The 16077-nt window shown below is 41.0% G+C and overlaps 1 protein-coding gene across 5 annotated transcripts in view; it reads left to right on the top strand.

Moving 5' to 3' along the window:
• LOC106567833 (platelet-activating factor acetylhydrolase IB subunit alpha2) overlaps positions 1-15869 on the top strand; it is a 31053-nt gene extending 15184 nt beyond the window's left edge. For 3 of the 5 annotated variants that reach the window (XM_014137605.2, XM_014137607.2, XM_014137604.2), the window contains 3 exons: positions 1698-1829; positions 1959-2081; positions 13356-15869. In XM_014137605.2, coding sequence (XP_013993080.1) covers positions 1698-1829; positions 1959-2081; positions 13356-13634 — 534 coding nt within the window. In that variant the 3' untranslated portion in view covers positions 13635-15869. The remainder of the gene's footprint in view (positions 1-1697; positions 1830-1958; positions 2082-13355) is intronic. The other 2 variants (XM_045692293.1, XM_014137606.2) reach the window with 1 other exon arrangement.
• Positions 15870-16077: the final 208 nt, after the last annotated feature.

Genomic DNA, 16077 nt, shown 5'->3' on the forward strand with positions numbered 1-16077 from the left:
TGTGTGTGTGTGTGTGTGTGTGTGTGTGTGTGTGTGTGTGTGTGTGTGTCAGGGTTTCCATTAGCTGGTAACAGCTGGCTTTTGCCCCCCCAAAAATATAAATGAAAAGGCGATAAATACAATTTGGTGCTGGCCAATTGTCCGCGAGAATAAAAATATTCCATTGCAAAATAACACATTTTAGCCTATTCATTGATTGATCCCAGTCAATGTAGCGTGAGAGCTGCTGCTACAGCTCATCAAACAGCTAGCTGTTGGTTGCTACTGGAGTGAAGCCTGCCCAATCATTGACCTACAATTCTTAATGCAATCGCATGTTAAAAACGATGGCCAAGATTAAAAAGAGCTACTATTTTTATTTCTCAACTGGTAATTAAAGCGAGTTTCCCATTTGCCATTCAAGTGCATAAGCAACTAGGCAAGCCTCAGCAGGTCACACACCACTTTGCAATGAGCTGGAGTCAGTAGGCGTATCCATTTTGAAAATGCATACCTAATTATTTGAAACCTGAATGTTTTACTGCATATAATGAGGCATGTCTTACCTTGCTTCAAAGTAGCTTAGCCAAAATCCAACCAAACGTGCAGGCAGTTATTTATAGACTTCCATATGCCATTGAAACCAGTAGCCTATTTCTCTCATCTTCTAGTTGATTTGAAATCCAATTTCTTTCATTGTCCAGTAGCCAAATGCACAATCCTAGTCATATTAGCAACTCATGCTAGTTCTTGCATCTTTTTTTTTTTTTTTTACCTTTATTTAACTAGGCAAGTCGGTTAAGAACAAATTCTTATTTTCAATGACGGCCTAGGAACAGTGAGTTAACTGCCTTGTTCAGGGGCAGAACGACAGATTTGTACCTTGTCAGCTCAGGGATTTGATCTTGTAGCCTACTGCCATGTGCGCATTTCTGCGCTTATAATGTGAAGAAATAATAGTTTACCAACATTTGAAACTAAACATTCTGATCTGTTGCATGATCCTCATTGCGTTTACATTTTTTTGACTGTTGCCTAGGCCTACAGGTTGTATGAATTTGGGATCTATCATCCCACAACTTTCCCAGTGTGTGTTTGGAATAGGCTATTTATTTCTTGCACAGAACGACAAGCTGACCAATAGAATTGGTCAACTTTTCTACTATTGGGCATAGTAGATTGGCATAGGCTAGTGATTTTGCTGTTCGGAAAAGTAAATATGGACATCTTCAAATTGTGCATTCGGTAAGAAGGACGGACGCCATTGCATCCTTGAGTTTTATGTTCTGTTAAGATTAATTACCATGAACTAAATGTGATTTCTGTCATTCTGAGCACTGTGGGTGGATACCCTAATCCGGTTATGCACCCAATGCATATGGGTCCGGTAAATTTCTTAAATGTCTGTTAAATTAGAATGCTGCAGGTCAACTGTCCAGCACCACAACGGAAACCCTGGTGTGTGTGTGTGTGTGTGTGTGTGTGTGTGTGTGTGTGTGTGTGTGTGTGTGTGTGTGTGTGTGTGTGTGTGTGTGTGTGTGTGTGTGTGTGTGTGTGTGTGTGTGTGTGTGTGATACATGTTGCTGTGCATTATATCAGTTATAGTACTCTGTGTGTGTGGACCTATGTGCATGTGTTAGTTGTTTACCTTTTGCTATGACACTGGTATTTTACACTAATCCTTGTCCTGGATCTCAACCTGCTACATCACTCTACAGATCTGGCGGGAGCTCTTCTCTCCTCTGCACGCGCTCAACTTTGGCATCGGGGGAGACACCACCTGTAATGTGCTGTGGAGGCTGCAGAATGGAGAACTGGATAACATTGGGCCTAAGGTGAGACTCAAACAGGTCAGCACAGGCTCTGAGAGAGGAAAGGGCACAGCACAGGTGGACAGTTGTGGTCCTGGAGTGCTTTTCATCCAGATCAGAACTATGACATCTGATTAAACTAATCAATACCTCGTTGCTCCCCTCCAGGTGACGGTGGTGTGGGTAGGAACCAACAATCATGAGCATTCGGCAGAGCAAGTTGCAGGGGGAATCCTTGCCATTGCACAACTGCTCACCTCCCGTCTTCCTAAGACTAAGGTTGTTGTTCTGGTAAGTGAAAGTTTGTGTTATTTGTGTACAGTGGAGTGTACCATTATGCAATCTCATACAGGGTTTGCATTCAGAAAGTGTAATTGTCCCTTTGGAAATTTGGTTTGCTTTATCGCCTCGGTGTCAATACTGTACTATATGAGCCAGACCTGGGTTCCGATACTATTTCAAATATCTCAATTACTTTCACATACTGTACATACAAAGTAAGTATTCAGATAAATTTTATTTAAATTAAGTAGTTGAATATTTTAATGTATTTGGAAATACACTTTGAAAGTATTTTAAAATATGGAGTGATTTCATTGCCAACAGAGATTGTATTTGAATTCCATCATTTTGAATTTGTGTTAGGATATTGAATTGGGATGTAATATTTTTTTAATTGAATCGTTGATTTCATGATTTGAAACTGAATTGAGTGAATACAGTGTTTTACACATGCACATGGAGTAGCCAGCCAAATACAGTGCATTCAGAAAGTATTCAGACCCCTTGGCTTTTTCCACATTGTTACGTTACAGCCTTATTCTAAAATGTATTCATGTATTTTTTTCCTCATCAATCTACACACAATACCTGATACAAATGTATAAATACATTTTAAAAACTGAAATAGTACATTTATAAGTATTCAGACCCTTTAACTCAGTACTTTGAAGCACCTTTGTCAGCGATTACAGCCATGAGTATGACGCTACACGCTTGGCACACCTGTTTTTGGGGAGTTTCTCCCATTCTCTGCAGATCCTTTCAAGCTCTGTCAAGTTAGTTGGGGAACATCGCTGCACAGCTATTTTCAGGTCTCTCCAGAGATGTTCGATCGGGTTCAAGTGGCTGGGCCACTGTAGAACATTCAGAGACTTGTCTCGAAGCCACTCCTGCGTTGTCTTGGCTGTGTGCTTAGGGTCGTTGTCCTGTTGGAAGGTGATTCTTCGCCTCAGTCTGAGGTCCTGAGCGCTCAGGAGCAGGTTTTCATCAAGGATCTCTCTGTACTTTGCTCCGTTCATCTATCCCTCGATCCTGACTAGTCTCCCAGTCCCTGCCACTGAAAAACATCCCCACAGCATGTTACTGCCACCACCATGCTTCACCTTAGGGATGGTGCCAGGTTTCCTCCAGACATGATGCTTGGCATTCAGACCAAAGAGTTCAACCCTGTCTCTGAGCTCTACGGACAATTCCTTCAACGTCATGGCTTGGTTTTTGCTCTGACATGCATAGTCAACTGTGGGTCCTTATATAGACAGGTGTGTGCCTTTGCAAATCATGTCCAATCAATTGAATTTACCACAGGTGGACTCCAATCAAGTTGTAGCAACATCTCAATGATGATCAATGGAAACTGGATGCACCTGAGCTCAATTTTGAGTCTCATAGCAAAGGGTCTGAATTCTTATGTAAATAAGGTATATCTGTTTTTATTTTTGTATACATTTTCAAAAGTTTCTACAAACCTGTTTTCACTTCGTCATTATGGGGTATTGTGTGTAGATTGATGAGGGAAAACATTTATTTAATACATTTTAGGATAAGACTGTAACCTAACAAAATGTGGAAAAAGTCAAGGGGTCTGAATACTTTCCGGATGCACCGTAGAAAAAATAGTGAGTGAAGACATTTTTTTGCCAACAATCTGTGTTTTGGTGGCCTTTGGTACATTCTAATGCCTTGATTCCATTCAAAAACAGAAATTGTGTTTACAGTTACTGAAAATGTATGAATTCAGTGTATTGTTAGTCATTTTGGATATTGTCTAGGCAAAGACCTATATGATCATGAGAACATTAAACCTGTCTTCTCTTGAGATTAATGTATTTTCCTGCAAGATATGAATTGGCACCATGTCACGTTCACTATCTTCAAACTCCCGATCATAAATAAACCAAGGCGCAGCGTGCATGGAATTCCACATCTTTTAATGAAGATGAAACTCACCAAAACAGAAGAAAAACGAAACGTGACGTTCTGAGGCTGCTCACAGGCAGCTACACAAAAACAAGATCCCACAAACACAGGTGGGAAAAGGGCTGCCTAAGTATGATTCCCAATCAGAGACAACGCTAGACAGCTGCCTCTGATTAGGAACCATACTCGGCCAAAAACAAAGAAATAAACAACATAGAATGCCCAACCCACATCACACCCTGACCTAACCAAATAGAGAAATAAAACGGCTCTCTAAGGTCAGGGCGTGACACACCATTATGTTTTTTATTTTTTATTATTATATATTTTATTAAAACAGAAAAGTTAAGTAAATAGCTCAAATGATCTTGATATACAAATTAAAGATACAATTTTAAATCAAACTAGTTGTGTGATGGACACTTTTTTTCATATTATGAAATGGATCTCTAAACAGAACAGATGCTCTGGGTCATTACATGTTAACCTCCTAGAGCAGGGATGATTTAGCAATTGTATAACTAATGTAATGCCATTCTACTTATTTTGCTATGGGGCGGAAAGGAAAATGAGATGTTTTACAGTTATTTTATTTCAATTCTACACATTTTGCCATAGGGTGGATGGATTTGCAGTTTTTAATATGATATACAGTGGGGGAAAGAAGTATTTGATCCCCTGCTGATTTTGTACGTTTGCCCACTTACAAAGAAATGATCAGTCTATAATCTTAATGGTAGGTTTATTTGAACAGTGAGAGACAAAATAACAACAAAAAAATCCAGAAAACGCATGTCAAAAATGTTATTAAATGATTTGCATTTTAGTGAGGGAAATAAGTATTTGACCCCTCTGCAAAACATGACTTAGTACTTGGTGGCAAAACCATTGTTGGCAGAGGTCAGAGGTCAGACGTTTCTTGTAGTTGGCCACCAAGTTTGCACACATCTCAGGAGGGATTTTGTCCCATTCCTCTTTGCAGATCTTCTCCAAGTCATTAAGGTTTCGAGGCTGACGTTTGGCAACTCGAACCTTCAGCTCCCTCCACAGATTTTCTATGGGATTAAGGTCTGGAGACTGGCTAGGCCACTCCAGGACCTTAATGTGCTTCTTCTTGAGCCACTCCTTTGTTGCCTTGGCCGTGTGTTTTGGGTCATTGTCATGCTAGAATATCCATCCACGACCCATTTTCAATGCCCTGGCTGAGGGAAGGATGTTCTCATCCAAGATTTGACGGTACATGGCCCCGTCCATCGTCCCTTTGATGCGGTGAAGTTGTCCTGTCCCCTAAGCAGAAAAACACCCCCAAAGCATAATGTTTCCACCTCCATGTTTGACGGTGGAGATGGTGTTCTTGGGGTCATAGGCAGCATTCCTCCTCCTCCAAACACGGCGAGTTGAGTTGATGCCAAAGAGCTCCATTTTGGTCTCATCTGACCACAACACTTTCACCAGTTGTCCTTGAATCATTCAGATGTTCATTGGCAAACTTCAGACGGGATTGAATATGTATTCTTGAGCAGGGGGACCTTGCGGTCGCTGCAGGATTTCAGTCCTTCACGGTGTAGTGTGTTACCAATTGTTTTCTTTGTGACTATGGTCCCAGCTACCTTGAGATCATTGACAAGATCCTCCCGTGTAGTTATGGGCTGATTCCTCACTGTTCTCATGATCATTGCAACCCCACAAGGTGAGATCTTGCATGGAGCCCCAAATGCACCAAATGTTGTCACCTTCTCACCAAGCTGCTTGGTGATGGTCTTGTAGCCCATTCCAGCCTTGTGTAGGTCTACAATCTTGTCCCTGACATCCTTGGAGACTTCTTTGGTCTTGGCCATGGTGGAGAGTTTGGAATCTGATTGATTGACTGCTTCTGTGGACAGGTGTCTTTTTTTTACAGGTAACAAGCTGTGGTTAGGAGCACTCCCTTTAAGAGTGTGCTCCTAATCTCAGCTCATTACCTGTATAAAAGACACCTGGGAGCCATAACTCTTTCTGATTGAGAGGGGGTCAAATACTTATTTCCCTCATTTAAAATGCAAATCAATTTATAACATTTTTGACATGCGTTTTTCTGGATATTTTTGTTGTTATTCTGTCTCTCACTGTTCAAATAAACCTACCATTAAAATTATAATACTTGTAAAAAATATTTTTTTTTCCCCCACTGAATGACTGAGACTAACAAACAAAATCAATCAACTGCTGGTAATTTGACCATGATAACAAGGTTAGATATTTGGCTGCTAAACTAATTTAGCAATCTAAAAAATGGAGGGGAATTGATCTGTGACCCTTCAAAGGGGTGTGGGCTGCCAGTTGCCCATCCCTGCCGTGGAGTCTAAGGGCCCGGGGCTGGGTTTCTACTAAGCTAAGATATGGAGTTGTTTTAACATGGTCATACCAAGGATCATTTAGCTATTTGATTTTGACCCCTGTATTTATTTAACCATTTGTATGCTTCTTAAATTATAGATCATTGTCCATCCAAATACCAGGGTATTTGTATGCAGGGACATGTTCTATTACAGAACCATTCAAGGAGTGAAGATGTAACCCAACTGAGATACTTTTATGAGACTTTGACAGTTTCTTCAAAACAATACCATGATCAATATGTATGATAGGCCTTAGACAGATCTATAAACAAAGCAGCACAATTCATTTTAGCATTCAATGCATTGACAAGGTCATTCACAACTAATGTGGTGGCTGTAATAGTGCTATTCCATGGTTTAAACCCTGATTGGTTTACATTTAAAATACATTTCTCAGTCACAAAGCTGCACATTTACCAACGACTCAATAATCTTCGCTAGACAAGGAAGCCTAGAAATTGTTCGGTAATTGTCAAGATGACTACTATCACTACCCTTATGGAGTGGCAACACATACGCAGATTACCATACTTTAGTCTTCAGGAATTATTCCTGAGGCAGCAATGAAGGTTGCTGCACATTTAAGCAGACCAGGTTCCAAATGATCGGCCCCTTTTAGATGTATTAATGTCTAATACTAGCAAGGCATCAAGGACTTCCTTAACAGAGAATTGTCTGAAAGAATACCCCAGATCAACTTTTACAGTATCAATCAACAAATTATCTCCATTAATATGCAAACTACACTTAATGTGAGTTGGCTTAGAAACTGAGTCAAAAATATAGCCCACAGAAAGAAAATGGTGATTAAATGCATTAATTACATCAATTTTATCAGTAATGGTGCTAGACCCACTCCAATTCGCATACCGCCCCAACATATCCACAGATGACGCAATCTCTATTGCACTCCACACTGCCCTTTCCCACCTGGACAAAAGGAACACCTACGTGAGAATTCTGTTCATTGACTAGAGCTCAGCGTTCACCATAGTGTCCTCGAAGCTCATCACTCAGCTAAGGTCCCTGGGACTAAACACCTCCCTCTGCAACTGGATCCTGGACTTCCTTACGAGCTACCCCCAGGTGGTAATGGTAGGCAACAACACATCTGCCACACTGATCCTCAACACAGGGGCCCTCAGGGGTGCGTGCTTAGTCCCCTCCTGTACTCCCTGTTCACCCACGACTGCATGGCCAAACACGACTCCAACACCATCATTAAGTTTGCAACGGTGGTAGGCCTGATCACCGACAACGATGAGACCGCCTATAGGAAGGAGGTCAGAGACCTAGCAGTGTGGTGCCAGGACAACAACCTCTCCCTCATCAAGACAAAGGAGATGATCGTGGACTACAGGAAAAGGAGGGTCGAGCACGTCCATATTCTCCTCGACGGGGGTGTAGTGGAGCAGGTTGAGAGCTTCAAGTTCCTTGGTATCCACATCACCAACAAACTATCATGGTCCAAACACACCAAGACAGTCGTGAAGAGGGCACGACAATGCCTATTCCCCCTCAGGAGACTAAAAAGATTTGGCATGGGTCTTTAGATCCTCAAAAAGTTATACAGCTGCACCATCGAGAGCAACTGATTCAAAGGGGTTGGGTTAATGGAAGACACATTTCAGTTGATTGAATTCAGTTGTACAACTGACTAGGTATCCCCCTTTTCCTTTCCTGACTAGTTGCATCATCGCCTGGTATGGCAACTGCTCGGCATTCGACCGCAAGGCGTTACAGAGGGTAGTGCGTATGGCCCTGTACATCACTGGGGCCAAGCTTCCTGGACTTCAATACCAGGTGGTGTCAGAGGAAGGCCATCCTAATTATAGACTGTTCTCTCTGCTACCGCACGGCAAGCAGTACCGGAGCTCCAAGTTTAGGTCGAAAAGGCTCCTTAACCTGTTGGGTCTAGGGGGCAGCATTTGCACGTCTGGATAAAAAAAATGTACCCGATTTAATCTGGTTACTAATCCTACCCAGTAACTAGAATATGCATATACTTATTATATATGGATAGAAAACACTCTAAAGTTTCCAAAACTGTTTGAATGGTGTCTGTGAGTATAACAGAACTCATTTGGCAGGCAAAACCCTGAGACATTTTCTGACAGGAAGTGGATACCTGATGTGTTGTATTGACTTTAAACCTCTCCCATTGAAAAACACAGGGGTTTAGGAATATTTTGGCACTTCCTATTGCTTCCACTAGATGTCACCAGCCTTTACAAAGTGTTTTGAGTCTTCTGGAGGGAGATCTGACCGAACAAGAGCCATGGAACGGTGATGTCCCATTAGACACCTGGCGCGCTACTTCATGTTGGGTACCCTCGTTCCAATACGTTATAAAAGGCTATGCATTCGTCCACCTTGAATATTATTCATGTTCTGGTTAAAAAGGCCCTAATGATTTATGCTATACAACGTTTGACATGTTTGAACGAACGGAAATATATTTTTTCCCCTCGTTCATGACGAGAAGTCCGGCTGGCTTACATCATGTGCTAACGAGACGGAGATTTTTGGACATAAATGATGAGCTTTTTTGAACAAAACTACATTCGTTATGGACCTGTGATACCTGGAAGTGACATCTGATGAAGAGAATCAAAGGTAATGGATTATTTACATAGTATTTTCGATTTTAGATCTCCCCAACATGACGTCTAGTCTGTATCGCAACGCGTATTTTTCTGGGCACAGTGCTCAGATTATTGCAAAGTGTGATTTCCCAGTAAGGTTATTTTTAAATCTGGCAAGTTGATTGCGTTCAAAAGATGTAAATCTATAATTCTTTAAATGACAATATAATATTTTACCAATGTTTTCTAATTTTAATTATTTAATTTCTGACGCTGACTTGAATGCCGGTTATTGGAGGGAAACGATTTCCTCAACATCAATGCCATAGTAAAACGCTGTTTTTGTATATAAATATGAACTTGATAGAACTAAAAATGCATGCATTGTCTAACATAATGTCCTAGGAGTGTCATCTGATGGAGATTGTAAAAGGTTAGTGTATCATTTTAGCTGGTTTTATGGTTTTGGTGACCCTGTCTTTGACTTGACAAAACATTACACACAACTCTTGTAAATGTACTGTCCTAACATACTCTAAATTTATGCTTTCGCCGTAAAACCTTTTTGAAATCGTAAAACGTGGTTAGATTAAGGAGATGTTTATCTTTCAAATGGTGTAACATAGTTGTATTTTTGAAAAATTTGAATTTTGACATTTATTTGGATTCAAATTTGCCGCTCTTGAAATGCACCTGCTGTTGATGGAGTGCACCACAGGTGGCACGCTAGCGTCCCACCTAGCCCCAGCTTCTAACCCCAAGCCATAAGACTGCTGAACAGCTAATCAAATGGCTACCCGGACTATTTGCATTGACCTGCCCCCGCCCACTTTTTTTTTTACGCTGCTGCTACTCGCTGTTTATTATTTATGCATAGTCACTTTACCCCAACCTTCAGTATCAATGAAAAGTTTCGACACTGGTAGCCTAGTGGTTAGAGCACTGGGCGTGTAACCGAAAGGTTGCTAGATCGAATCCCCGAGCTGACAAGGTAAAAATCTGTCGTGCTGCCCCTGAACAAGGCAGTTAACCCACTGTTCCCCGTTAGGCTGTCATTGTAAATAAGAATTTGTTCTTAACTGACTTGCCTAGTTAAATAAAGGTTCAACAAAATGTTTGTTGTCGATAAGCATAGATAAGAACTGGCAAATCTGGTGCAGTCCATGAGGAGATGCACTGTAGTACTTAATGCAGCTGGTGGCCAAACCAGATACTGACTGTTACTTTTGACACCCCCCCCCTTTTGTTCAGGGACACATTATTATCTCATGACTGTCATGCAAGTCTTAATGGACTAAATACTTAAAATATAATCGAGGTCTTTAGTTTACTTGTCCCGATGTGATACCATGGATATATAACTACATTAAATGATTTCTGAATGGCAAGGATATATGAGATCAACTTTATTCAGTCAGTTCAACACCTTTTTATAAACTAGTCAAGCTTGCTGTTTGTCAATCAAAGCACAGTAGCGGCCCTGCTACGCTACAGCCATCATTCATCCGGCGTTACCATCAGACGTCAGCCGTTGAGGGAATGCTTCCTTTGAAATCAATGAAAGATACTGCCCGTGTTGCGCCCGCGTTGCGTCACGTTCGACGTCCAAGCTCAAGAATTGGTTGAAGTAAAGAATCTACTAGCTAGCAGAAACTCCAGCTAGCTACATTGTAAACATAGTCAATGTAAACAAAACAAAAGCAACGTGTAATTAGAGGATCATTTAGTACAATCGCTAGCAACAATTTAAGAACTGGATCAAAGCTGTTGTACATATGCATAATCGATGAATATGGTTCAGTAGGGAAAAATAGAGTAAAGATGCTCTTCCACTGTGCTCTGTTTTGCAGGTAGAATGTCATATTAACACACTGTTGACAAAGCAACACTTATAGTGGAGCTGAAGTGTAAGCCTATGCGCCACCACTCCGTGGCTACATATGAAACACGCAAAAAATATATATATGTGCCAGAAAACAATCGGCTAAGTGGATTTCAACTCATCGTTATCACATTATATGGGACTTGCAAATTGACTCACAGAGACAATGAAGGAGCATCATGCTGTCTCCCTCCATTTGGGCTCCCGAGTGGCACAGCAGTCTAAGGCACTGCATCTCAATGCAAGATGCGTCACCACAGACCCTGGTTCGATTCCAGTCTGTATCAGAACTGGCCATGATTGGGAGTCCCATTGAGTTACGCACAATTGGCCCAGCGTCGTCCGGGTTAGGGTTTGGCCGGGGTGGGCTGTAAATAAGAATTTGTTCTTAAATCTTTTTTTTTTTTTGAATTTCCGCCTAAATGACATACCCAAATCTAACTGCCTGTAGCTCAGGCTCTGAAGCAAGCATATGCATATTCTTCGTACCGTTCTAAAGGAAACATTTGAAGTTTGTGGAAATGTGAATTGAATGTAGGAGAATATTACACAATAGATCTGGTAGAAGAAAATACAAAGAAAAAAACAACAAGTGTTTTTCAACCACCATCTCTGAAATGCAAGCGAAAGGTCATAGTTATAGCCAACACTAATTCTGATAGTGTCCACAAGATGGCAGCAGTGTATGTGCAAAGTTTCAGATGGATAACTTGGAGTATGACTGATCCTCAAGCCTTTTAGTGTGAAGTCCCCAAGTACATTTGGGCAAATCGTGAAGGAGACATTCGCATTCATATTCCATTTTTCTGCAAGAATATCGTCAAATCTGTATACTTGGACTTTGATTTAGCTTTCCAAGTATTAGTAGCCATATTATAGAAGTTCAACATTTGCAAAACAACCAGTTTTCATAACTTCATAACTCTGAATATCCTTATAATTTTTGTCCAAAATGAAAAGGCATGCTGTCATACAAGGCTAGAAGCTACATTTTAGGACATATACATGATACTCCCATAAAGCCCAGCTCATTGGCTATCTAGCTAGCTTTGTTTGACTCCAATTGGTGCTTATTTGACAAAGATACAGTCGTTCAAGTGATGGCCGCCCGTGTCATCGGCGTGCCATGAAGGCGTCGCTCTCTGACCAAATATGGTGTTCTGTAGGATATACTACACCCCTAATGAAATAGGGAAGTCTCGTTACCTTCTAGGATCTCTGAGGAATAGATACGAACGTGATTTGACTCGTTGAAACAACGTTTAGGGTGAGATTTTCAGATTCCTTTCTTTGCAAATTGAACGAGTGGAAATACAAAATCGATCGTGCGTGATATATGGACCTTTTTAGAATATGAAGAAGGATTTTATCTAACAAAACGTCACTTCATGTTATCTCTGGGACCCTTTGGATGATAAATCAGAGCAAGATTCCAGAATGAAAGTACACATTACACCTTCGGAGGTGAATTTATCAAACCTATCGCGGTGAAAAAACTATTTTGTTGTTAGGAGCTCTCCTCAAACAATAGCATGGCATTGTTTCGCAGTAATAGCTACTGTATATTGGACAGTGTAGTTATATTAACAAGAATTTAAGCTTTCAGCCAATGTAAGACACTTCTATGTACCGACATTTGTTGTTACTCTAAAATCTGCAATCTTGACATAACTCGCTGAATGATTTACAACTGTCCCGACGACGGGACGCCGATCCTTACGTTTTTTTAACTGACTTGTCTAGTTAAATATAGGTTAAATAAAATGTAAATAAATAAAAAATATGAATGTTTGCTGTAGGTTATTGAGGCAATACAAACATAATGTGACTAAAATGAAAGGGTATTTAGTTGACTAAAATGGCCCACAGTTTTCCTAATTTCGACAATAACTAGACTAAATCCTTATTCAAATGGTAAAAATGTGACTAAGATTTAATGATATTTTTGCCAAAATGACTAAGACTAGACTAAATCTAAAAATAAAAAACAGTGCCAAAATTAACATTGATCTGAATGCATCTGAGAAGTTGAATATATTAAACTTTGATCAACTTGAAATGATAGTTTGTTAACTTGATACACAGACAATGAATGCAATATATACCATATTGAAACAGAATATTTAAATATTGAATTACATTTATTTTGAATTTTAAAATTGAATGCAATATTCAATCAATTCAGTTTCAAATAATGAAAAAGTTCAATTTATTAATTCAATGATTCAATTTGTGCATTACAAATTCAAAAATATTAAATAAAAATGCAATATCCTAATACAACTTCAGAATGATGGAATTCAAATACAATTTCAAGTAAAAGTACTTTTTTTTTGGTTGTGTATTTAAAAATACTCAAATACACAGAGAATATTTTTTTGGTTTTTTTACATAACAGTTACTTAAATACACGTGTATTTGAACCCAGGTCTGATATGATCATGTATATGAGGATGCATGCATTTACAGATGTGTCCTTAGCTCCCAGTAGTAACTAACCCCTCCTGTCTGTCCGTCTCAGGGTCTGTTGGCACGGGGCGAGTGGCCCAACCCGCTGCGGGAGAAGAACGTGGCGGTGAACAGCTTCCTGCGTTCCTGGCTGCCACGGCTGGGCCAGACCCAGTTCCTTGATGTGGGGGCAGGCTTCGTGCACTCTGACGGAACCATCTCCACCCGGGACATGTTTGACTTCCTGCACCTGACAGCCTCGGGCTACCGGGCCATCGCCAAGCCCCTCATTGACCTGCTGCTGCAGATACTGGAGGAGACGCCTGAGGAAAAGAGGGCCTCGCTGGTCTGAGGGCCACGACCCAGGGGCCACACACCCACACAGCCAGGGGCATGCCTCACTCATTCACTCTGCTGGGGAGTAGCTGGAATTTGCCTAAAACCACTCATCCAGGATCTGGTCCTAGATCTGATCTGTTCCTAGATCTGATCTGGTCCTAGATATATCCTAGATCTGATTTGGTCCTAGGTCTGTTGTTAGGGGCAAGATCTGTGGCAACTTCTACCTCTACAGGGAACGTGGGGAGGGGGGGTAGTCAGAGGTGAGGCATGCTCCTGTCTATTGAGATGGGGTCAGATCAAGATGTCACTTGCTGGGCCAAGCAGAGAGAATGGGCACTCATATGAGTGGAACTGGAACTGCAGGAGAGGAGGGGGAGTGCATGGGTTCATGTGCATGTGTGCAGGGAGACAGAGTTGACGGTGTGGAGAAGTGAAAGAGAGAGAGACAACAATACTTCCAGAGACATCGTACACGCTGTAGCAGCAACAGAGGATAGAGAGAGATCGGACACCTGCACAAGCTGTATAGAGAGGCTAATGGTAAACATGCATAGACTCTGAGAGAAGAGAGACACACACACAGACACTGTAGTAGACTCTAAAATGTCAGCTTTGCCAATTGAAATGTAAATTAGCTTCCTACTTGGGCACAGCTTAACAGCACAGTAATAAACACTCCTATACGTTCCCTCTCAGAAATCCGTTTGAGTTGGCTCCATATGCCTCAGTCTAAACCAACAGCTCTTTAAAAGCTCTAAACCGCCATCCGAGTACCAACTGTAATCCTCTCTCCTCCCTCCCTCAATCTGTGTCGTGGGAGGATAGTCCAGCTATCCTCCCATACCTGCCTTCTGCCACACACACACACACACACACACACACACACACACACACACACACACACACACACACACAATCGGCTCTCTCTCCCTTTCTTACACATAGGAAACTACACTCTCTCCTACAGACTCCAATACCTGCTTACTCTGTCTCTCGCCTACTCTTCATTTCTGTCCCTATTTTGTCTCTTTGTGTGTAGTATACAGAACTCCGACCCATCCCTGTCCGCACTACCACCTGCCTCCTAACGTATGACATTGTCGCAGGACGTCTTAAACAGTAGCATCATGATAAAGCTACTGACATAGAATTACATAGATTTAATAGTCTACTACTACACTAAAACCCAACCACAGGTCACAACCCTGTTTTGTCTCTTCCTGGTGCAGTTGAACTGAAGTGGTTTCTGAGGTCCTCTTGCTCTCATGTTACTAGCTACCGTCTTTAAGGAAATGTAGCTTTTTTTTTTACAACCAAATCTCTGTTTTGATGTAAATGGCAAATTTATAGAAGGGTTCAAACCCTTTTTATTTATTTTTATTTTTTGCGATTTCACTTGATTTTGAGAAACTTACCCCAGCCATAATTTCCTCGTCCTCGTTGTGCAGTACTGGAGCTCTGAACAAATGCTCCAAAAACACCCAAATACATCCTTTTATAAACGGAAACGCTCTCACTATAGTGATGCAGGTCTTTTGAACTTTATGTGCAACTTTATATTCCGTTTTGTGCAACTCAAGCCGTCAAGCCCCTATCCAGCTGTTCCATTCTCCATGTAGCCTGCTGCTAGAATGGGCGGAGAGATATCACTCGAGTTGTCTGTTTCACGTGTACAACATCTAAAGACCTGCATCACTATACTGAGAGCTTTTCTGTTTCTTAAAGGATGTATTTGGGTGTTTTTGGAGCCTTTGTTCACGTTTTTTTGGAGCCCCCGTACTGTACAACGAGGATAAGGAAGTGAATCGCTGGTTGGGGTAAGTTTCTCAAAAACAAGTGAAATCACCAAGTGTCTGGACATGCCATATATATTTAAAAAAATGTATTTGGTTGTAAAAAGCTAAATTGTCCTTTAAGCTCTACACGTATTCTTCGTGTGTGTGTGTGTGTGTGTGTGTGTGTGTGTGTGTGTGTGTGTGTGTGTGTGTGTGTGTGAGAACCTTCAACACTGGCTTGGGTGAGAAGTGTGTACAGTATGTGTCGCTTATGGTTGTATGACTGTTTAGAAGTGACCCATTTGTATATAATACATATATGTGAAGCTTGGATAGATGGCCTTGTATTGCGGATGTGGTAGTGTTTGTAAGATAATTAACGTTAGTGAGTATCTGTATTTGGTGCAAACTGCGCTATATTTGGCTTATTCTCACATGCTTAAGTGTTCCAATAAAGGACCATGAATGTACATAATTTGTGGTGTTGCTTCATTTCACTTGATTTTAAGGTGTAAGTGTGAAGAAAGGCTAGCTAATCACAAACCTTGATGATAAAATAACCTATCTGTGATTCAGTCACTGCAGTACTAACTTGCGGGAGTCCCATTTAACCTCTAGAGCGGCTATTCCCAAACTGGGGTACGCCAAATTAAAATGTGATTCACATTCAAACAGTTC

Source organism: Salmo salar, chromosome ssa13, assembly GCF_905237065.1.
Source record: "Salmo salar chromosome ssa13, Ssal_v3.1, whole genome shotgun sequence".
Lineage (NCBI taxonomy): Eukaryota > Metazoa > Chordata > Actinopteri > Salmoniformes > Salmonidae > Salmo > Salmo salar.